Genomic DNA, 25967 nt, shown 5'->3' with positions numbered 1-25967 from the left:
GCAGCTAGTGTGGGCTACTCTCATGGAGAGAAAAAGAGGGCACAAGTAAATACAGCACCTTCAGCTGAAATAGCCAGGTACACACATTGGGATTCATCAAGAAGAGAATTCAACCCATGGAAAACAAAGAAAAGCAAGGCAAGATGAACTCCCACTCAGGAGCAACACGGAGCCAGGAGAGCCTCCCTAGCTCAGGGAAGCGATAAGTGAGTTAGCAACTCTGGGGACCCACACCTCCCCAATGGATCTTTGCAAACCTTGGGTCAGGAGATCCCCTCATGAATCCCCTCCACCAGGGCCTGCAGTCTGACACCCAGAGCTACATGGAGTCTTGGCTTAGTGGCCGCTCAGGCACAGGTGGAGCCCTGGAAGCTCCCAGCTCTGGGCTTCCCAGCAAAAGTGGTTGCAACTCCAACAAAACAGGAGTTTAGACTCCCATACACACCCCTAGAAAAGGAGATGAATCCTTGGGGTTGAGCAGTGATGGTCTGCAGGCCCTGTTCCGACTGCACCTTGAAGGATAGGACTCACTGGCTTGGAACTCCAGCCAGCCACCAGTAGCAGTGTTATACCTCCCTGAGATGCAGCACCCAAAAGGGAGGGGTAGGCTGCCATCTTTGCTGGTTCACAGCCTTAGCTATTGTTGCCCTCAGTGTAGCTGCCCTGTGGAAAAGTGGCCAGACTGGGATCCCTGACCTCGCTTTCTCTTCAGTAAGTGGGACCTCCTGGCTGGGGTCACTAGCCACCCTTGCCAGTGTTTCCCACCTTTCAGTGGTTCCCAGCTTCTCTGAGACAGAGTTCCCAGTGGGAGAGATGGGTTGCCATCTTTGCTGCTTCACAGCCTTAGCCATTGTTGCCTTCGGGCTCTAGGGGGTCTGAGGTGACTAGGAACTGGAGCAGTTTCCTGGCATAGTGCAGCAGCTCTACAGAGAAGTGGCCAGGCTGCTTTTTCACACAGGTCACACACATCTTGTTCCTCCTCATTGGGTGGGATCTCTGTACTGAGGTCTACAATCTCCCTGCCAGTGGTTCAGGCAAGCAACAGGTTCATACCTTTCTGGGATGAGCTCCCAGAAGAAGGGGTAGGCTGCCATCCTTGCTCTTTTGCAGCCTTCACTGTTGATATCTTTAGGTGCTGAAAAATCTAAGGTGACTAGGGACTAGAGTGGACACCCAGCATATGGCAGCAGCCCTATGGAAAAATGTACAGACAGTTTGTAACATGGTTCCCTGATCCTGTATCTTCTCACTAGGTGGGTCCTCCTGGCCTAGGTCTCCAGCCACCCCCTGCTGGGGCTACTAGCCAATAGCAGCTCTGCAACTCTCTGGGACAGAGCTTCCAGTGGGAGGAACACGTTGCCATCTTTGCTCTCTTGCAGCCCTTACCTTTGCTGTCTCCAGGCTCTGGAGAATCCACAGGGTCCAGAGACTGGTATGGACCACCAACACAGAGCACCCACCTCAAGAAAAGATGGACAGACTGTTCTCCATGTAGGTCCTGGTCCTCACTGGGCAGGGCTGCCTGACCTGAGATTCCAGTACAACCGCCCTGCCCCTGCTTGACCACTTCAATCAGAGGGAGCCCAGCAATTAAAGGAACACCCACCTACAGATGAGAAAGAACCAACCCAAAAACCCTGGCAGCTCAAATGGCCAGAGTGTTTTATGTTCTCCAAACAACTCCACTAGTTTTCCAAGGGTTCTTAACCAGGATCAGTTGGTTGAAATGACAGAAATAGAATTCAGAATATGAGTAGGAACAAAGATCATCAAGATTCTGGAGAATGGCAAACTTAATCCAAAGAAACTAAGAATCACAACGAAATGACACAGGAGCTGAAAGATAAAATACCCAGTATGAAAAAATACACTACAAGAATTTCTCAATGCAATAGCAAGTATTAACAGCAGAATAAACCAGGCTGAGGAATGAATCTCAGAACTTGAAGACTGGATCTCTGAAATAATACAGTCAGACAATAATAAAGAAGAAAAATAAAAAGGAATAAACCAAACCTCCAAGAAATGTGAGATTATGTAAAGAGGACTAATATATGAATCACTGGCCTCCCTGAAAGGGAAGGGGAGAAAGCAAATAACTTGGAAAACATATCTCAGGACATTGTTCATGGAAACTTCCAGAATCTTACTAGAGGAGCCAACAATCAAATTCAGGAAATACAGAGAAGCCCTACAAGATTCTACACAAGAAGAAAATCCTCAATATACATAATCATCACATTTTCCAAGGGCAAAATGAAAGAAAAAATGTTAAAGGCAGCTAGAGCAAAAGGGCAGGTCACTTACAAAGGGAACCTCATCAGGCTAACAGCAGACCTCTCAGCAGAAACCCTACAAGAAAGAAGAGATTGGGAGCATATATTCAACATTCTTAAAGAAAAAAAAAATCTTCAACCAAGAATTTCATATCCAGCCAAATTAAACTTCCTCATTGAAAGAGAAATGAGATCATTTTTCAACTAAGCAAATGCTGACGGAGTTCATTACCACCAGACCTGCCTTATAAAAAATCCTGAAAAGAGCACTAAATATGAAAAGGGAAGATTGTTAGCAGCCAATAAAAAAACACACACATCATTACACAGACCAGTGACACTATAAAGCAATCACACAAACAAGCTGGCATAATAAATTGCTAACAAAAAATGAGAATCATATCGACACATATCAATATTAACCTTGAATGTAAATAGGCTAAATGCCCCCATTTAAACAGCAGAGAGTGGCAAGCTGTATAAAAAAGGCAAGCCAGATGATATGCTGTCTTCAAAAGACCCATCTGACATGCAACGATATCCATGGGCTCAAAATAAAGGAATGGAGGAAAATCTCCCAAGCAAATAACAATGGGAAAAAAAGCATGGGTGGCAATGCGAATTTTAGACAAAACAGACTTTAAACCAACAAATATCAAGAAAAGACAAAGAAGGGCATTACATAATGGTGAAGGGTTCAATTCAACAACAACCAAGTATCCCAAATATATATACACTCAACACAGGAGCACCCAGACTCATAAAGCAAGTCATTAGAGACCTACCAAGAGGTTTAGACTCTCACACAATAACACTGGGAGACTTCAACACTAGACTGACAATATTAGATCACTGAGGCAGAAAGTTAACAATGATATTCAGGACCTGAACTCAACAACAGATTAAATGGATCTAATAGACCTCTACAGAACTCTCCACCCCAAACAACAAAATATACATTTTTCTAAGCTGCACATGGCACACACTCTAAAACTGACCACACAATCAGACATAAAACAGTCCTCAGCAAATGTAAAAGAACTGAAATCATATGAAACACACTCTTGGAGCACAGCACAATAGATATAGAAATCAAAACTAAAAAATATTTCTCAAAACCATGCAATTACATGGCCATTAACCTGCTCCTGAATGACTTTTAGGTCATATAAAAATAAAAAAGCAACAGAAAAGATAATTATGTTGTTAGTTATTAAAGTAACTTTTATTATTATCTATTCACTTAAAAATATTAATATAATTGATTAGCTTATAGCAAAAATGATAGTATTATATTTTTAGGCTTATAATATAAATAGAAGCAAAATATTTCACAATAATAGCATAAAGGCCAGAACTGGAGACATGGATGTATACTTTTGTAAATACTTATACTATAAATAAAGTCAGGTAACATTGCTTAAAGATAGATCAATATAATTTCATATTTTATCTACACTAAAGCAACTTAAAATAACACAAAAAGAATTATATCAACTTCACTCCTCAAAAAAGATGAAATAGATTATAAATATAAAATTAATCCAAACGAAGGCAAAGCCAGAGAGAAAAGTAGAATAAATAATACAAATAGAGAAGCTATATTAATATGGTAAATTTGAGACAACATATCAATAATCACATTGACTATAAGTAATCTAAACAAACTCATAAAAGGCAGAGATTGCCAGATTGCCACCTCTTTCCTCCAATAAACTTATTTTTAATATAAAAACACAAATAAGTTCAAAAGTAAATGTACAGAAGATATGTCATGCTATCATTACTTAGAAAAGCCAAATTGACTTTATTAATAGGTAATAAAATGAATTTCAAAGCAAAGAATATTCCTAGGATATAAAAGTTTATCTCATGTTAAAGAGGCCAATTCCTCAAGAGGACATAACAATCCAAAATGTTTATGCACCCAATAACAAAGCTTCCAAAAATATGAAGCGAAAGTTGATAGAACTGTAAGTAAATACAGATAATTTCACAAATCCAGTAAGATATTTATTATTTGAATTTATTTTGCTCTTCTCTTTCTACTTTCTTAAACTGAAACCTTAAATTATGGATTTGAGGGTTTTTTCTATTTTTATAACCATAGAATTATAAAACTTAAAATTGCTTTATATACACAGATAACTTTTGGTATGTATATTTTTATTTTTGTTCATTTAAAAATATTTTCTAATTTCCTTTGAAACCTCCTTTTCAGTGCATGGATTATTAAACTATGTGTTGGTTTCTAAGTTTTTGGAGATTGTTCTGTTATCCCTCTGTTATTGATTTTTAGTTTAATTCTATGATCAGTGATATACTTTGTAAGATTTCAACTCATTAACATTTGTTTCATAACTTATGATATGGTCTATTTTGATAAATATTTCATAGTGCACATGAGAAGAATATAAATTCTGCTATTGTAGAGTGGAGTGTTTTCTTTTAGTTTTCTTTTTTTATTCCCCCAAGTGGTTCCCCTTTTCTGCTTTCTTTGGGTATTTATATATTTTTTAGTATTCTATTTCTATGAATCCATCGTGATTTTAATCTTTGCATAACATTTTAGTGATTGTTCTAGGAAATAAAGAATATATAATTCATTTCTCCAGTGTATTTAAAATGAACATTTTACCATTTCACTTTGATCATTAAAATTATATTACCATATAGATTCCTTTATACTCCCCTAAGTGATTGATAGTTGTCTCATATATTTAGGTACATTGAAAATTACAGGAAATGTTGTTTTGCTTTAACTGTCAAACATTATTTTAAGGAACTCAGGCTCACAGCATCATTTCACTGCTACTTTGAATTCTCATGCCTTTTCCTTCTCCACCTATTGCTATTTATTTTTTCCAGTGTTTTCAATCAGCGGGGCCACAACTCTGCCTAGATTTTACATTTGAGTTCAATGAGAATGAGAGAAGCATGTGTTTCTTTCATCTTACCCAGAAATCAGAACCTGCCTGGTAGTCTTTTAATTACAAATTTAATGTTTTATAGTTCCACAGATATTTGAATTTTCTGCTTCATTTTGTGATAGCAACAGTTGGTATTTAAATAAAATTTTATATTTTATCTAAGTGTCAAATGTATTGGCATAATGGTTATAATATTCCTTCATTATAATTTAAATGCTTGTTGAAAGTTTAATGATGTCTGTGTTTCATAATTGATAATAATGTGTTGTTCTCTTTCTTTTTTCTTAGAAATACTTCTTGGGATTTAGAAATTTAATTAATCTGTTCAAAGTATTACAGTTTGAATTATTATTTTTTCTTCTTTTTGACCAAGTCATTGATTTATTTCCTTCTTTGTACTTACTTTAACTAAATGAAATTTTCTTTACAAATTTAAACATTTAAATCTACACATTTACCTATAAGGAGCACTTTATATGTAAAGCATATTAACAAACTTTGGGATGTATATTCATTATCATTCTATTTGAAATATTTTCTAAGCTAACTAGTTTTATATTTGATTCATGAGTCCTTTATAAATGCTATTTAATTTCTAAATATTGGCATACTTATATTATTTTTATTGATTAATAATTTAATAGAAGTTTGGTCAAAGAAAATACTCTATTACTTCAATCCACTGAAATTTATTGAGAGTTGTTAATGTACTGGCATATGTTCTATTTTGGTAAATATTCCATGTACAATTGAAAAAATATTTATTATGACATTATTAAATATAGTAGCCAATAAATACAAATAAACATAAATTAAGCCTGTTTATTGGTGATTTTGTTTAAATCTCCTACATTCCAACTTAATTTTTTGGTCTATTTTAGTCAATTACTAAGAGAACTATTAAATTTTCCAAAATATGTGTTTATAGAAAACTGCCCTTTCAAAAAGGAAATTTAAGCTTAGTATTTAAAGTCATGACTCTCAGAGCCCTCAAAATTAAGTGAATTTATTTCTTTTTTCCTTTTAAAGTAATATCAGAAAATAAATACTTTCCATTTACATGATTGGCTTCAAATATATTCTTAATATTCATTAATAAGTTTGTTCAAGTAACATTGGCATCTGACTCTATCATATTATTCAGCATGCTTTACCTGAAAATATAATCTGAAGAATGAAGTGATAGTGTATTTTTAAGGATTCCTTAATTATGTTAACATATTTCAGATTAAAATGAATATATACACACACATCATGTAAAATATGACATTTGGAACATTTCTCATATAATGGTAAATGAGTTAACATATAGTAATAATCATAATAAACAGGCAGAAAGTTATATTCTGAGATTCTTTTATGGCTCATAGTCTAAAAGGTTAAGATTTTGTGCCATTTTGAAATAATCAAAGGAATTCCCTGAAATAGTGATGGAGTGTCAACTCATTTCCAGTCAGTTTTATTAGGGTCTGTGTGGAAAGGACACCAATTCAAAATACTACAATTTGTTTCTGACCTCATGGCTAGAGCAAAAATGGTGTTTAGACACCTTTATAAATAACAGTGCCAGCAACTTAGACTCCATACTAATTTATTAATTGGTTAATTTACTGCCTACTAGTCTACTAAAAACCTTGTAACATGGCTTTACTGATAGATGACAGTTCAGGTAGTTCAATTCTGTGAAATCCAGATTTCCTAAAAAAAATTATCAGAATAGCTAATAATATTATAGTTAGCAGACCAATTATTTAAAAAATCTATATAAAGGGTCCGACATGTTCAGAAAGATAGGAAATTTCTTTATTTTCTTTCAACCTTTTGTCATTGCATGATTTCTTGCAAAACTATTTTGATTCAGTTAAGGTTGTCTCTTCTCATTCTCAATAGAAGAATAAAATGTCAACTTGGCACCTGGGTAGTGACAAGCATGTTATAAAGCATATCTGTATAAGTCATTTCCAAGCACCAATTTACATAGTAATTGTGTTAATGTCAGCGTATTCAATTTTCAATGGCTGGTTTTAGTCACACTGTTTTTCTATTCTAATCTTGCCCATGTCAGTTACCTTTGATAAGGCAGTGATATCTAGTAATTTATTTTGCTTTTGACAGGTCTGAAAAATTAGTCTGGACTGCCAAGTATATGTGAGCATGTTTGAATGAGGGGGTCATTACTATTTATTTATCCATGCAGTTATCCCTTTATTTGCTCACTTATTCTATAGAAACCTAATTTGTAAATTGACATTTTATTCAGTAATCTAATTAAAATGTTATGTATTATGATATTTTATGTCTTTACTAAAGGATGAAATAATTTGTTGTGTTCCTGCAGCCATGTGTTCATGAAGCATGGCAGAAATATAGTGGATATGTAGGCTGTTGCTTTTTAAATAAATTTGAAGATTTCTGCCATTATTTCTCAGAATATTTTTTCTACTATTAACTCTTCTCCTGTCCTTCAGAAATGCCCCTTATATACATGTTGGTTTGCTTGATGTTGTCTTGCATTCATCTGAGTCTGTGTTTATTTTTCTTCATTCTTTTTTCTTCTTATTCTCCATTAATATGGTTTGGCACTGTGTCCCCACCGAAATCTCATGTAGAATTATAATCTCCAATGTTGAAGGTGGGGCCTGGTGGGAGGTGACTGGATTACAGGGGTGGTTTTTAATGGTTTAGCACCATGCCCCTAGTGCTATCCCATAGAATTCTCACGAGATCTGGTTGTTTAAATGTGTGTAGCCCCTCCACCTTCACACTCTCTCTCCTGCTCTACCGTGAAGAAATTGCCTGCTTCCCCTTCTGCCATGATTATGTTTCCTGAGGCTTCCCCAGCCATGCTTCCTGTACAGGCTGCAGAACCATGAGTCAATTAAAACTTTTTTCTTTATAAGTTACCCAGTCTCAGGTAGTTCCCTATAATAATGTGACAACAAATTCATACATTCATATTGCATAATCTCTATTTGTCTTCAATGTTGGTGTTATAGGTGGTGAATCTGTATGGGTCTATAGCAACCTTAATTCTTACCTCCTCAGAAGAAAGAATTCAACCGAGGGGGCATAAGGTAGAATGAAAGACCAAGGCAAGTTTTAGAGCAGAAGTGAAAGTTCATTAAAAAGCTTTAGAGCAGGCATGAATAGAAGTGAATTATGCATGGAAGAGGGCCAAGTGCATGACTTGAGTGATCAAGTGTGTGGTTTGACCTTTTGACTTGGGGTTTCATATATTGGCATGTTTCTAGGGTCTTGCATTACTTCTCCCCTGATTCTTCCCTTGGGTGGACTGTCTGCATGCAGTGTGTTTACTGGAGTTGTATGAATGCTCACTTGAGGCATTCTTCTCTTACAATCTGAATGTTCCTAGAGGGTCATATACCAGTTAAACTCCACCATTTTGCCCCTTTGTGTGCATGCTTGAGCTCACTTGCCGGGCTCCTGAGATCTTATCAGGAAGCTGCTGATCACCAGTTTCAGATGTTTCTCTCTATTACAAGCCTGCCTTTCCCTGGTGCCAGCTGTGACCAATTATTATCTTAGAGAGACAGTTTAATAATTGCCTGACCATCACCTGACGGTTGCCTGACATTTCTGGTGGTAGGGGACCCTCTCCTGCCCTGCTCGTGTCTGCCTTACTACCTACTGTAACATTGATATTTCTTCCTTCTATCAGTTGCAGTCTTTTCTTAAGCCACTCAAAAGAACTTTTTATTTTAGCTATTGCAGCTTTCAACTCTAGAAGTTTTATTTGGTCTTTTTTGTTGTTTTCTAATTTCTCTCTTTATTGATGTCCTCTATTTAATGAAACATTATCATAATACCTTTCTTTGTTTCTTTTATTATGTTTCCTTTAGTTCAGTAGATGTATTGATGATGGCTAGTTTGAAGTCTTTTTCTGTTATATTTAATCTCTGATTTCTCTCACAGACAGTTTGTATTACCTGCCTTTTTATTATTCTGGGGAGTCACACTTTACTGTTTCTTCACATGGCTTATAAGTTTTTGTTGGAAACAGGATGTTTCAGATGATATATTTTAGCAACTCTAAGTACTGATTATGCTGCCTCCCACTTGGACTTGTTATGTTATTTGCTTGTTTATTTTTTTAGTAACTGGCCTGATTAGAGTAGCCCCCAACCCCCACATCCATGGGGGATATGTTCCACGACCCTAGTAGATGCCTAAAACTGCAGATAGTACCTAACTCTATATTTATTATTATTTTCCAGTACATACACACCTATGATAAGGTTAATTTATAAATCTGGCAGAGTAAGAGATTAACAACAATAACTAATAAAATCGAACAATTATAACAATATACTGTAACAAAAATTATGTTAATATGGTCTCACTCTCTCTCCAAATATTTTATTGTACTGTACTCACTTATTTTTTGACTATGATTGACCACAGGTAAATAAAGCCTCAAAAAGTGAAATCACAGATAAAAGAAAACCACTGTATTTTGTTTGAAGTCTGTTTCTTTTCATCACATGGTTAAGTCTCCAGCGTTGCTCCTCAGGGAGATGTGGCTTTGGGTATGCCCACATTCAGCCTGAGATGACAGTGGTATTCGTAGGGATTTCTTCTTCTCTTTCCTGACCATATCCCGCTGTTAAACACCACTAATTGCTGGTTGATTGCTTTCTTGTTTTTAACAATGCCCTGGGATATAAATTGTTCTACACACTAATCTGTTCAAATTGTGGCTCACTGAAGGGTTAGTTTTTGAAGTCTCTCTGTGATATTTGTTCTGAAATATCACAGAAACCAGGAGGGATCCTCCCAAGTTTCTCATTCTTTATTTCTCTCATGCAAAATGGCTGGCCTATAGTCTAGGCTGTATCTTCATAAATATACAAACCACCACCGTACAATTACTTTTCACCACAATCTCTTTTTCAGAGTGACGTTAGGTTTGAACTTCTCTATGCAATGTTGCAAAGAAGTCAGTTTCTTTGGGAAGATATTTGGTGCTATATGTTTTGTGCCTTGCTTCTCTCTCAGGCAAAATCTCTGAAGCAAAGCTCTGGAGATAAGTTTGGGGACAAGGCCAAGATGCCTGGAAAGACACCCTGCTCTAGAAGCTGAGCACTCAGGGAGAGGGGACCAGTAGCCTGAGAACCTCTCTACTTGCATCACTCATGTGAAATCACCACATCACAAACTGGGCAAAGTACAATAAGGGCCTGAAGTATTCTCAGCATGGTATACCCCACGTAGAGCCTCTGTTTCATGTGTGGTGGCTAAGAGGAAGAAGAGATGCCCACCTCTGTACTATGATTACCCAAGACTTTCTCTTAGTAACAGGAAACAAGGAGCAGGATGAGAGATACTGAAATCCTGCTCCTCCTAGGTAAATGGCTCTTGGATTAGGAGTGAGGCCAATAGAAAGCCCTGTGTTCTTGGTTGCATCTGTCTGAAGTAGTGTCTCTGACTTGCTGAGTTGGGAGAGAAGGATAGAGTGATCTTCTTTCAGATACCGCAAATTCCTTTCTTACCAAATTTTCATCAATTGTCTTGAATAGATGTTTCTTCCCTTTCTATTTGCCTTTAGGACCATTTCCAGAGACTTAGGTATTTTTAAAGAAATAATTTTCACTAACTTCACCAGGGAGCAAGTCAGGGGAGTACCTTATGCTGACATGCCAGAGTCAACCTTTGGATGACTTATTTACAAACTCATCTAAGTGCCTGTCACTCATATGCTTAATAAATAATTGTCAGATAACTAAAAATGTGCTTCAGGGAAGAGCACATTTGTTATTGAAAAATACTTATCAGGATTTCTAATCTTGATAAAGTACGTTTTAAGATAATGATTTAAAATAAAATTTATAGAGACAATTTTTCTTTTATAAAATCAAGTACAATTATCTGTGAATACTTGAGAATGAAATTAATAGTTTTTAAGTGCACATTTAAAATATTCAAATCAAGAATCTTTATAAATGAGATAAATTTATTAAAATTTTAAATGATTTCCTCTGTAGTATGGTAACGTGCACATTGATGGTTCAACCAATTCTGTTTAATGATTAAGTTCAAGAGAATACGTGATATATCTACTTTAATTTTTTAATTTGAATGAGCATTAGATTTACAGATTATCCTTTGGCTGCAATCACATTTATTAATGCCACTGTTTGGCATCACAATCTAAGTGCTAGTGATTACTTTAACAATAGTTTAAGATTACATGGCTTGCTGATTTGGAAAGGAAGCTCCAGCATTCTCTTTAAAATGGCAGAATTTTCTTACAGACTCATTCTTTTTTATATACAACCTAAAATCTTAAATCACTGTCTGTCATTTCAGTAAACTTCTGTGGGTAGGAGTAAAATGAGGAAGGGGAAAATCTAGAAATACAGTTGCTAGATAAACCTTACAGAGCAACGTATATGATTACATCAAATTTTCAGATTTTTTTCTTTAAAGAGTTAAAATTATGAATCTATTTCTCAAACCTATGCTCTTAGTTTTATTTATTTGATCCTTATCATAAGATTACAAAGGCTGTTATTTGATATTCAACACACATGATTTTGAAGCAGCTATAGTTTATTTTTAGATTTTTTTTTTTTGCATGTGCACTATTTTCCCATTGTTATCCTTTTAGACTCCAGTTCCCTTATCCTTGTCCTCATTCAGCCTTTCTTTTTTTGTTGCTGTTGTTGTTGTTGTTTGGAGGGGGGAGGATGGAGTTTCGCTCTTGTTGCCCATGCCAGAGTGCAATGATGTGATCTCAGCTCACTGCAACCTCAGCCTCCTGGGTTCACGTGATTCTCCTGCCTCAGCCTCCAGAGTAGCTGGGATTACAGGCGCCCGCCACCACGCCCAGCTAATTTTTTTCTATTTTTAGTAGAGATGGGGTTTCACCATGTTGGCCAGGCTGGTCTCGAACCCCTGACCTCGTGATCCACCTGCCTCAGCCTCCCAAAGTGCTGGGATTACAGGCATGAGCCATGGCGCTTGGCCTCATTCAGCCTTTCAAAGACCCAGCCTCATGGTCTGTCAGTCACTCCAAAAGGTTAATGTCTGACAAGTCTTAAACTGTTATCTCTCCAAGGAAGATTTTTGTTTCACTAAGACACACCTCTTAGTTACAGTGATAAACATCTTCTGTCTTTTTCAGGCTTTAGTCAAGAATAAGAGGTATATCTAAATTTTTTGTTGTTGTTATTTCATTATGACTTTCTGTAATGACCCTTAGAACTTATGTACTAATGTCTGTATTACTGTGCATACAATTGGTTTTCAAAAAATATTGAAGGGTACTCACTTAAATAACAGTTTTGAAAGACGGCTTCTACCTGATTCTAGCTATTCCTTCTTTCAATCTCCTGCTTATCATTTAATTGCTTTATTTTTTAAGTAATATTCAGATGTACCCTAGGCTAGAATAGCATTTGATTTAAAGGATACATTTCCCATCTCTGTCTCTGTGGCAACATTCACACCTAATTGGAGTGCATGAACAGTCATTTTAGTTTATTTTGCTTCTGAATTCACTTGTAAACTTGTTGAATGAAGGTACTTAATCAAGTTCACAAGGATATCATAATAAAAATGGAAAAGGCAATCAACTAGTGCTATTCACTTTTTATGTGGCTTTTGAAATTGAGAAATATAAAAAATTATCCTTGCAAATTTTTGGACGGTTAAACTCAAATATGTTTGCCAATGAGTTCTAGGATTACACAGACAAGAGTCAAAACGGATCACATTTTTCTACTATGCATAAAAATAAAATAAAAACTATTTATAGTATATTTACTAAATCTTATTTGAAAGAAATTGAATACATAATTATTCTTTCTAATAAAAAATCTAATTATGTATTTACAATTAAAATTGTGAAATTAGAATACACTAGGTCTCCCTATATTTTACATCTCCATGATATAACTGGAAAATAAAAAAGGGAATCAAAAAGATCATTATCAGAAGACAAAGAAATAACTGAATAGATCATGCTATCGCTGATTTGGTAAACCTTGTCCCAATTTTAATAATCTTCGTACATGGTGAGAAAGCTGAAGAAACTTGCATCCCCGCTTACGGAAATGGGCACATAAACATTCAAAACATAATTTGACTTGTTCAGCATCACAATGCAAGTCATGCAAGTCAATATATTTAGAATCATTATTCAATATACTTCCAGGAAGGCAGGAGTATTTAGAATATAAGGCAGTGAAAAATCAAGAGTTTGCTCAAAAGTCTGTATATATCAAGAAATAGCATATAGTGCTTACTTTGTAAGTACTTCATGTAAGTACTTGTAAGTATATACTACTTATCACAGGAGGAGACTTCTTTTCTCTACAGATGTTCCCATGTGGCAGGACAGTCATTAGACAAACGCACCTGGCCTTTCTCCACCTTTTCAGAGTTTCTTCCCCGGAGAAAGAGATTCGTGGGTTTGAGTTACAAAGCTTACTGTAGTTGGCCAGCTCCTTCTTCATTTTTTTCTGCTTTGGAACCTGCTTGCCTGCGGAGATCAGTCATCTTATTCTGCCATCCATGACTTAAGTTTGACAATTTTGATTATGCTATCCAGCAATGTCTGTGACTTGAAGACTGAATGTGCCTCATTCTGGACTTCAGTATTGAGTATAATACTTGGCCTACATCTAAACCATGCTCACCAATAGAAATGCAACAATAATAAAGAGAATGTTTTCATAGCAGATCATTTCTAAGGCCATCTCTCAAATGGTTCTGAAACTACAGGAAACAGGGCTACATTAGTCTGGCATACCTGCAACCCTAGTGAAAACAATCATATAATCCAAGAGGTTGTAAAGATTCTCTTAGACAGAAATAGTTTTAGCTTCATGGCTTTGACAAGCAATGGAGTATTGAGTGTTGAGAGAACACTCTGATACCTCATACTCCATTTATTGTCAAAGTCATGAAGCTAAAACTATTTCTACCTGGGTAATATTAGTGATATAAAAAAGAAATGATAAAAAGTCACAATACAAAGTGAGACTATATTAATTTTAAAATATCTCAGCTACTCAGCCACCTTAGAAGTCTATCTCAGGTAATATGTAGGTACATAAATATTTATCTGTATAAACACATATACTTTTATAACAGCCAAAAAAATGAAACTCATATCAAAGATGCATTTACCCAAAATTGCTGTGAAACCTACCTCAACTCTCCTATTAGAATGGTTCTTCTATCTCTTTATCTCAATTATTCCTTTTTTCATAGATATGAATTTTTCTTACCCACATTAATTACATTAATTATATCATGCTTACGGGGTATTTGTGATAACTTTTGATTAATTTTTCCATATCCAGGGAATAATACTTGCTTAAAAATTCTTCAATTTTATCTTAGCAACAACATATTCATGCATAAATTTATCAGAGCTTCTTTTCTATATAGGCCATTCTTACATAGTTTTCTATTTCCCTATTTTATATGTATATTTCAAATAGATGTCTTATGTCTCCCATCCTGAACTATAAGTTAAATAAGGTGTTCCATAGCATGCTAAGAATATATGTGACATCTCAGGTAGATGACTAAATACAAAGACATGGCAAAATCAATACACAAGTGGAGAAAAACTTAAAGTGTGGCAAAATAAAACCAGGCCACCGAGATATCCATTGACTGGACATTTGTCATACAGAAGTGCTCATTGTAAAATTCTTATCAACATTGCATTAAATAAAATATAAAGATAAGATGTTCCAAGGAGAGATTCAGGCTGATCGCAGGCACTATGGATACAGACATGACTTGACACTAACAGAAGAAGAGATTGAGTATTTAAAATACATCAAGTATATGCTCAAAAAAATCTAAAAATCAACCATGGCCAGGCACAGTGGCTCATGCCTATAACCCCAGCACTTTGGGAGGCCAAGGTAGGCAGATTGAGGTCAGGAGTTCAAGACTAGCCTGGCCAACATGGAGAAACTGTCTCTACTAAAAATACAAAATTAGCCGGGTGTGGTGGCGCATGCCTGTAATCCCAGCTACTTGGAAGGCTGAGGCAGGAGAATTGCTTGAACCCGGGAGGCAGAGGTTGCAGTGAGCCGAGATTGCGCCATTGCATTCCAGCCTGGGCAACAAGAGTGAAACTCCATCTCAAAAAAAAAAAAAAAAAATCAACCGAAAGTTTAGGGCTAGGAGAATATAAAAAAAGATAAAAAATTTGACATACCAAAGCATAGATAGTGTAAGAAGCTGAAACAATTTGTAAGACAGAGAGATGTTAAGAGCATTTAGAAAAACTATTTTAAAAATTAAAAACAAAAGTGAAAAGCCTGAAATTTATTTTTTGGATAAAAGTAAAACTGATCAAATTATTGCACACATGCCAATATACTGTCCTTCGTCTATGGCTCCTACTTAAGGAAATCTATGCTGATTCTGAAATAATAAAGCCAAAAAAAGCAGTTTATTTTTATACTAGTGAAGAAATGAATCAGAAAATTTCTTTCAGAATGCCTATGCAGGCCTGGCGCAGTGGCTCACGCCTGTAATCCCAGCACTTTGGGAGGCCGAGGCAGGCGGATCACCTGAGTTCAGGAGTTTGAGACCAGCCTGGCCAATGTGGTGAAACCCCGTCTCTACTAAAAATACAAAAAATTTAGCCGGGCTTGGTGGCAGGTGCCTGTAATCTCAGCTACTCGGGAGGCTGAGGCAGGAGAATCGCTTGGACCCAGGAGGCGGAGGTTGCAGTGAGCCAAGATCGTGTCATTGCCGTCCAGCCTGGGCTACAGAGGGAGACTCCGTCTCAGGAAAAAAAAAAAAAAAGCCTATGTATTAAGATTTCTGAAATAAATTGTCTTAAATATTCTTCACAGTGAACTAGAATGTGCACTACATATCAAAACATATAAAACCATGATTTTTTTTAACTAAATGTGAGAATATGAAAGAGTACAGAACACTTAAATATACAGGGAGTGACCAATAGTTTATCACATGGCATAAGTCCAGCTAGTATGCTTTAGAATAAGATCAAGTTCAGTTAAATCTCAAGATAGGAGTCCCCATATCTTCCATTGCAAAATCCTAGAATAAAGAAAACTAAACTCTTCCCTCCTAGCACTGAGACTGTAGTTTCAATTGGCTTACTGAAAAGGAAAAGTTTCTTAGAAGTTCTTTGAAACCAACGAGAACCAAGACACAACATACCAGAATCTCTGGGATGCATTCAAAGCAGTGTGTAGAGGGAAATTTATAGCACTAAATGCCCACAAGAGAAAGCAGGAAAGATCCAAAATTGACACCCTAACATCACAATTAAAAGAACTAGAAAAGCAAGAGCAAACACATTCAAAAGCTAGCAGAAGGCAAGAAATAACTAAAATCAGAGCAGAACTGAAGGAAATAGAGACACAAAAAACCCTTCAAAAAATAAATGAATCCAGGAGCTGGTTTTTTGAAAGGATCAACAAAATTGATAGACCGCTAGCAAGATTAATAAAGAAAAAAAGAGAGAAGAATCAAATAGATGCAATAAAAAATGATAAAGGGGATATCACCACTGATCCCACAGAAATACAAACTACCATCAGAGAATATTACAAACACCTCTATGCAAATAAACTAGAAAATCTAGAAGAAATGGATAAATTCCTCAACACATACACCCTCCCAAGACTAAACCAGGAAGAAGTTGAATCTCTGAATAGACCAATAACAGGAGCTGAAATTGTGGCAATAATCAATAGCTTGCCAACCAAAAAAAGTCCAGGACCAGATGGGTTCACAGCCGAATTCTACCAGAGGTACAAGGATGAGCTGGTACCATTCCTTCTGAAACTATTCCAATCAATAGAAAAAGAGGGAATCCTCCCTAACTCATTTTATGAGGCCAGCATCATCCTGATACCAAAGCCTGGCAGAGACACAACAAAAAAAGAGAATTTTAGACCAATATCCTTGATGAACATTGATGCAAAAATCCTCAATAAAATACTGGCAAACAGAATCCAGCAGCACATCAAAAAGCTTATCCACCATGATCAAGTGGGCTTCATCCCTGGGATGCAAGGCTGGTTCAATATACGCAAATCAATAAATGTAATCCAGCATATAAACAGAACCAAAGACAAAAACCACATGATTATCTCAATAGATGCAGAAAAGGCCTTTGACAAAATTCAACAACCCTTCATGCTAAAAACTCTCAATAAATTAGGAATTGATGGGACGTATCTCAAAATAATAAGAGCTATTTATGACAAACCCACAGCCAATATCATACTGAATGGGCAAAAACTGGAAGCATTCCCTTTGAAAACTGGCACGAGACAGGGATGCCCTCTCTCACCACTTCTATTCAACATAGTGTTGGAAGTTCTGGCCAGGGCAATTAGGCAGGAGAAGGAAATCAAGGGTATTCAATTAGGAAAAGAGGAAGTCAAATTGTCCCTGTTTGCAGATGACATGATAGTATATCTAGAAAACCCCATTGTCTCAGCCCAAAATCTCCTTAAGCTGATAAGCAACTTCAGCAAAGTCTCAGGATACAAAATCAATGTGCAAAAATCACAAGCATTCTTATACATCAATAACAGACAGACAGAGAGCCAAATCATGAGTGAACTCCCATTCACAATTGCTTCAAAGAGAATAAAATACTTAGGAATCCAACTTACAAGGGATGTGAAAGACCTCTTCAAGGAGAACTACAAACCACTGCTCAAGGAAATAAAAGAGGATACAAACAAATGGAAGAACATTCCATGCTCATGGGTAGGAAGAATCAATATCATGAAAATGGCCATCCTTCCCAAGATAATTTACAGATTCAATGCCATCCCCATCAAGCTACCAATGACTTTCTTCACAGAATTGGAAAAAACTACTTTAAAGTTCATATGGAACCAAAAAAGAGCCCGCATCGCCAAGTCAATCCTAAGCCAAAAGAACAAAGCTGGAGGCATCACACTACCTGACTTCAAACTATACTACAAGGCTACAGTAACCAAAACAGCATGGTACTGGTACCAAAACAGAGATATAGATCAATGGAACAGAACAGAGCCGTCAGAAATAATGCCACATATCTACAAGTATCTGATCTTTGACAAACCTGACAAAAACAAGAAATGGGGAAAGGATTCCCTATTTAATAAATGGTGCTGGGAAAACTGGCTAGCCATATGTAGAAAGCTGAAACTGGATCCCTTCCTTACACCTTATACAAAAATCAATTCAAGATGGATTAAAGACTTAAATGTTAGACCTAAAACCATAAAAACCCTAGAAGAAAACCTAGGCATTACCATTCAGGACGTAGGCATGGGCAAGGACTTCATGTCTAAAACACCAAAAGCAATGGCAACGAAAGCCAAAATTGACAAATGGGATCTAATTAAACTCAAGAGCTTCTGCACAGCAAAAGAAACTACCATCAGAGTGAACAGGCAACCTACAAAATGGGAGAAAATTTTCGCAACCTACTCATCTGACAAAGGGCTAATATCCAGAATCTACAATGAACTCCAACAAATTTACAAGAAAAAAACAAACAACCCCATCAAAAAGTGGGCGAAGGACATGAACAGACACTTCTCAAAAGAAGACATTTATGCAGCCAAAAAACACATGAAAAAATGCTCACCATCACTGGCCATCAGAGAAATGCAAATCAAAACCACAATGAGATACCATCTCACACCAGTTAGAATGGCAATCATTAAAAAAGTCAGGAAACAACAGGTGCTGGAGAGGATGTGGAGAAATAGGAACACTTTTACACTGTTGGTGGGATTGTAAACTAGTTCAACCCTTGTGGAAGTCAGTGTGGCGATTCCTCAGGGATCTAGAACTAGAAATTCCATTCGACCCAGCCATCCCATTACTGGGTATATACCCAAAGGACTATAAATCATGCTGCTATAAAGACACATGCACACGTATGTTTATTGCCGCATTATTCACAATAGCAAAGACTTGGAACCAACCCAAATGTCCAACAATGATAGACTGGATTAAGAAAATGTGGCACATATACACCATGGAATACTATGCAGCCATAAAAAATGATGAGTTCATGTCCTTTGTAGGGACATGGATGAAATTGGAAATCATCATTCTCAGTAAACTATCGCAAGAACAAAAAACCAAACACCGCATATTCTCACTCATAGGTGGGAATTGAACAATGAGAACACATGGACACAGGAAGGGGAACATCACACTTCGGGGACTGTTGTGGGGTGGGGGGAGGGGGGAGGGATAGCATTGAGAGATATACCTAATGCTAGATGACGAGTTGGTGGGTGCAGTGCACCAGCATGGCACATGTATACATATGTAACTTACCTGCACATTGCGCACATGTACCATAAAACCTAAAGTATAATAATAATAATAATAATAATAATAAAAGAAAAAAAAAAGAAAAAAAAAAAAAAGAAGTGTGATGTTTTATTTTAAAAGTCATACAAAGTTTGCATTCTATTCTATAGACTGTGTGAATATAAAAAAGCTATGGTCCATCACTTTCAGCCTAGTTAAATAGATAATACTGAAATATGTCACAAGTTGATCTTCTAATTTCAAAGATCACTTACACAGAGCTGCATACTCTTGTGGTTAAATGTACCTGCCCTGCATTTGGTGAAGCACAGATGAAGTCAAAAGCATAGTACTTTAAACAGTGGGAACCTGTAAGACATTCTTTGGCTCTCCGTTTCCTGCAGGTGGAGCACTGGCAAAATCAGGGGTGACATCAGACTTCTCTTCCAGCATTGCTAAGAGTCAAATACTGACCTCACCAAGGTGGACCTTATTCCTGGTGGTATCATACTTAACACTTTCTTTTTAACCATCTCAAACCCTCTCAAGGTTTTTGTTGCTGTTGTTGTTTGTTTTCGTATTTTTTCTTTTTTTCTTACTACATGACCCCTTGTCCTATTAAATATCCAGCCTTAGTAACTAAGTTGGAATATTATCACAGATTATATTTTGGCCATATTTTTCTTCTGTAACATTTATAATAATGCTTTCTTCATATTGTAAATTCAATAACCCTAATAAAACTTTCAGAATCTTTTTTACATCTTTCCATTTTTTTCCCATTATTACATAAGATCTTTTCTTAAAAGATGGTGTTCACACTAAAAATAGTTTTTTTGAGAAGAATGGGAATAACTGCCTTCTTTTGACTTCAGTGATTTTCTGCACTGTTTCTTTTTTTTTTAATTATTATTATACTTTAAGTTTTAGGGTACATGTGCACAATGTGCAGGTTAGTTACATTTGTATACATGTGCCATGCTGGTGTGCTGCACCCATTAACTCATCATTTAGCATTAGGTATATCTCCTAATGCTATCCCTCCCCCGTCCCCCCACCCCACAACAGTCCCCAGAGTGTGATGTTCCCCTTCCCGTGTTTCTAAACTTGTCATTATTTCCACTTGAATACACATTAAGAGATTGAGATTAGAAGTGTTGTGGTGGGGACCAGGTGCGGTGGCTCAGCCTGTAATCCCAGCACTTTGGGAGGCTGAGGTGGGCGGATCACGAAGTCAGGAGATGGAGACCATCCTGGCTAACAGGTGAAATCCCGTCTCTATTAAAAATACAAAAAATTAGCCGTGTGTGGTGGTGGGCGCCTGTAGTCCCAGCTACTCGGGAGGCTGAGGCAGGAGAAAGGCGTGAACCCAGGAGGCAGAGCTTGCAGTGAGCCGAGATCAAGCCACTGCACTCCATCCTGGGCAACAGTGGGAGACTCCGTCTAAAAAAAAAAGAAGTGTGGGGGTGGGGGAGAACTGGATAGATAAAAATTATTCTCTTAGAATATTTATTATGCCAGCAATGCAACTTAATGCATCTTTGATGATGTGCAATTAGGTATTAAAATTTCTCGTAACTAGAAATGTTCTTGGTCAGTGAGAATTACTGTAGATAATTTCAGGTAACCTGGGGATAATTTGGCTGGTTAAAAGGCCTGGGTCAATATATAAAGCACTCAATTTAGGAAAAAAATGATTGTTCTTCACATTAGTCCTCTGTTTAGCTATATTGGGAAATGCAACTTCATATAAAACATGAGGAGAAAAACAGTAATTATTTCATAATTTTAAATAAATTTCTAAAGATACAAAATGGCAACTAGAAAATAGTCCTTCAAACCATAATGTACTGATATTTTTTTCTAAAGGGTCAATTATCTTTGCACAAAGTTAAGGAGTTTTATTCACTTTAAATTACTGGTTTAATTTAGATTTCTAATTCTTATTTTAATTAGTTGCCCTAATTTTTTTTCCTTGATTCTCTCTCTCTCACACCAGGGTTTCCATAGGGAAGTTTTTGGGTTGTTGTGGGTGGAAGGATAGCTATATTAGTACAGTTAGATAGATTTATCAGATACATGTGCCAACACTACATTCCAAATTCTTATCACATTCCATGTTCTCAGTATCCTTTGGTGGTGTTTATGCTATTAGGAAAACAATAACACATTAAAATGAAAAGTACAATAAGTGATGTTAGAGGTAGATGGGGGTGGATAGAGAAAGGATGGATTTGGGGTAAGTATATATAGTAGTATCATTTCAACTATAATATGCAGTTACAGTTCAATACAAACTCAACTCACTGTCAACAGACAAGCCACAAGCAGTTCATAAAGTGACAAGAAATTGAACCAGCAATCACTACTTATCACTTTTGGATTATGGATGCATTCATTTAGGGTATTCCTTATGAAAATGCAACAACCATGGCACTAAATCTGTCTGGGGTGAGATGAAGTTCATAGAAGACATGCACATGTAGACAGTTCTGGTAGCTCTAATAACCAGCAAAAAACATTTGCTTTGTAATTTACATGATCAAAAGTTAAAAGTATGGATATTGTTTTAAAATATTTCATGTTAATGAGTTAACACAGTCAACAAAAATGTGTATTGAATTTTTAGAGATTCAGTATTGTTTTGAAATTTTAATGGTTACTCCAATTTAGATCAGGTATATTTAAGATGATGCAATATGAGTTTTTATCAAAATTATTAGGATAAAATATTTGGTTACATATCTCACAGTGATACACATTTAAAAAAACAATCAAAGGACAAAACAAACAAACCAAAAAAACCCACCCTGATCACTGATGTGCTGATACTCACTTAGCATGACGAATATCTGGCAGAGACCTCTCTAGAGCAATATTGTTGCTGACGAAAATATTAAAACCATTTTCCCTGTAAGCTGAGTCATCATGGTCCTCTTCAGTAAGGGGGTAAGGTTTCCCATGTTCACCTTTCCCTAGCAGGAGAAAACAAAATGAGATTATCATCTCTATAAAAGCCATTTAATCTTCTAGAACAGATATGAAGACTGGAATGTGTATCATCACCTATTGCTGTGCTCTGCAGAAGGAGCTAGTACTAAGATTTTATTATATTATTTTAATTGCCTTTAAGTAAATGAAATATACTCAATATAAAAAGCAAACCACACAGAAGTAGAAAGTGTAATCTCACATTGCAGAGAGAACCACTGCCAAGATTTTTAGTGTATGTTTATTAATACTTGTATGCAGATTTTAATACACATACTGATTTGTAATTTGGCTTTTTCCAGAATAATTGTATACTTTTTATTTACTTCCAATAGTTGATGTTATTTGATTGTATTCCAATTTACACCATTCCACTGAAAATATACTATTATTTCTAATTTTCCCATTACAAACAATGAACATCTTTGCTTTTCACAGTTGTGCATTTTTGAAGGGGAAGCATAAATTCCTAGAAATGGAATTACTGAGATCTCTTTTAAGTACGTATAACAGTTGTGACACATCCTGAGACATACTGTAAATTTTCAGCTTCATCAGTAAAATATATATTCCTCATATTTTAATTTGACATTTCTTGATTACTATGAATTAGTAATTTCTTATATCTTTATCATTTGTATTTCCTTCATTGTGAAATGATTGTTCAAGCATTTTTAAAAACAGTTTTTGTTTTTTACATACTATATTTATTATATTTTTCTTAATTACATATGTTGCAAATATTTTATTTTATTAAATCTAATTAATTTTTTCCATCCAGATGATTTTATTTTTTTCTTTTATAATTTCTCATTTCATATTTTATATATTTACAAAGAAGGCCTTCCCTAGTCTAATATCATTTTTAGTATCTATTTAAAAACTCAGAGTTTTACCAACATTCTGTTTTTATCTATTAAAATTTTTGAAACATCTGGAATATGTTTTGGTGTGAGAAGTGAGATAAATATAATTTTTATTTTTTTCAAAGCAAATGTTCAGGCAGTTATAGAAATACTATTTATTGAGGCTGGTCATAGTGGCTCAGGTCTATAATCCCAGCACTTTGGGAGGCCAAGGCAGGCTGATCACCTGAGGCCAGGAGTTTGAGACCAGCCTGGCCAACCTGGCGAAATGCCGTCTCTACTAAAAATACAAAAATTAGCCAGGCGTGGTGGCACACACCTGCAATCTCAGCTACTGGGGAGGCTGAGGAATGAAAATCACTTGAACCCAGAAGGCAGAGGTTGCAGTAAGCCAAGATTGGGCCACCGCATTCCAGCATGGGTGACAGAACAAGACCCTGTCATACTAAAAAACAAAAAAATTATTGAGTAATTTGCTTTTTTCTTCCCTGTTTTAAAATGCTACGTACAAAATTTTGTACACTTGCTCATGCATATTTAAACATTATCATGGCATTTCACTGTTATGCCAATGCTTGCATTGGAAACATCATTAGTAACCCCTTTTAATATATGCAAAGCCATTTCTTACTGCATTCTTTTTCCAACTAATAACATGTTTATTTTTCTGTGTGAATGATTTAATAAACTGGCCTTTCTGGATTTTGTTTTTTAGATTACATTAGATTTTCTGGTTCATCCTTATATAATTGATATTTTTATATATATCAGCTATTTTTCAAGTGTTCTACCTTTGGACCTCAGTGGCGTTTTATACAATTTTCATTCTTTTAGTCCTATGCAATTTTTGGTAAACTTTTGTAGTTGTGTTTTATCTTCATTGTATTGTTTGTAGTATCCTTTCTTTCATTACATTTTTCTAAATAGCATACACTAAATTTATTTATTTTTATACTTCTTATTCAGTCACCAAATTGAACTATTTTTTAAATAATTTTTAAAAACTAGTGTTTTACAGATACACAATGTTTATTTCAAATAATAATATTTTTGCCTCCTCTTTCTTCATAACTCATGATTTCTTATCTAATTATATAGTTAACAATAAATAATTATTAACAGGCATTTACCATGGTATTGACTTTAATACAATTGCTGTTAAGTATTACAGATTTAAGCTGAGTAATTAATATGTATTTGTGTGTATATGTGTTTGAGTGTCTAATAATATGTATTTATAACTCATCATTTAAGAAAGAATATTTCTAGTACCCTTGAAAACAAGGTCTTTATTCATTAATATGATTTTAAAAACACTTTTTAAAAATCTTTAGAGATTTTTATATTTTTCACTTTAGTAACCTTGATTTACAAACATGTTATTCATTTTGTATTACTAGAATTCAAGATTTTGTTAGAAAATTTGGTTTCCATATCAGTGATTCCTCAAAAAAAAAAGCATCTTTCTTTTCTTAGTTTCTTACTACTACTGCCCTTAAATTCAATAGCCCTGACAGCCAAGATCAAACGGCTGGGGATCGATAAGAAATTGTATTCTCAAAAAGCAGACTGAAAACCTCTCCAATCAAAGGAAAAGAAACAAAAATGTTTAAATGACATTTGGTCTCAAAAAACCAAAACAAAAAACAAAAAACAAAACTTCATCTTCTTTGCTTCCCTGTTTGATTTCTTAGGAGAAAATGTCATTTATTACTTTTCAACGTAAATGGAAAATAAATCAGTGAAAAATTTCATGTATATAACAGCTAGTTATTGAGCATCCATGATATACAAAGTATTGTGTTAAATTACTTCATATAAATTTTTAACCCAACACAGTTACGCCTTGAAATAAACATTGTGCTACCTAAGTTACATGTAAGTAAATAAAAGAGAGACTAATGTTCACTAGCACTTCCATAGTTAGAAATTAGCCATATAACATGGGGAAATGTTTAAAAGACATAAATCTTTCTTCCATTAATGACAAAATTTGCCGTAAGGTCTCTTGGACTTATACAGTCTCTGGTTTTAACTAGATCTATGTCATTCCATAAATCCTATTTAAAAAGAAAATTTTATGCCAGGTGCAAGTCAATAAATGTGATATACCACATATACAGAATTAAAAACAAAAATCATATGATTATCTCAATAGATGCAGAAAAAGCATCTGACAAAATCCAGCACCCCTTTATGATGAAAACTCTCAGTAAAATTGGCATAGAAGGGACATACCTCAAGGTAATAAAAGCCATTTATGACAAACCCACAGGCAACATTATATTGAATGGGGCAGGAGGGAGTTCACAGCATTCGCCCGAGAACTGGAACAAAACAAGGATGCCCACTTTCACCACTTCTTTTCAACATAGTCCTGGAAGTCCTAGCCAGGGCAATCAGACAAGAGAAAGAAATAAGGGGCATCCAAATTGGTAAAAAGGAAGTCAAACTGTCATGGTTCACCAATGATATAATCATGTACCGTGAAAACCCTAAAGACTCATCCAAAAAGCTCCTAGTTTACTAGTTTACTGAATTCATTTACCAGTAAAAGTTCATTTACTGGTAAATTAATTCAGTAAAGTTTCAGTATACAAAAT

General features: G+C 35.5%; 1 protein-coding gene across 2 annotated transcripts in view; it reads right to left on the bottom strand.

Moving 5' to 3' along the window:
* GALNTL6 (polypeptide N-acetylgalactosaminyltransferase like 6) overlaps positions 1 to 25967 on the bottom strand; it is a 1265432-nt gene that overhangs the window by 749452 nt on the left and 490013 nt on the right. For both annotated transcript variants that reach the window (XM_024246076.2, XM_024246077.2), the window contains one exon: positions 22344 to 22482. In XM_024246076.2, coding sequence (XP_024101844.1) covers positions 22344 to 22482 — 139 coding nt within the window. The remainder of the gene's footprint in view (positions 1 to 22343; positions 22483 to 25967) is intronic.

The sequence above is a fragment of the Pongo abelii genome, chromosome 3, assembly GCF_028885655.2.
Source record: "Pongo abelii isolate AG06213 chromosome 3, NHGRI_mPonAbe1-v2.0_pri, whole genome shotgun sequence".
In the NCBI taxonomy this organism is placed as follows: Eukaryota; Metazoa; Chordata; class Mammalia; order Primates; family Hominidae; genus Pongo; species Pongo abelii.
Note: the sequence above shows the minus strand (reverse complement) of the source record. Positions and strands in the feature narration are given on the sequence as shown.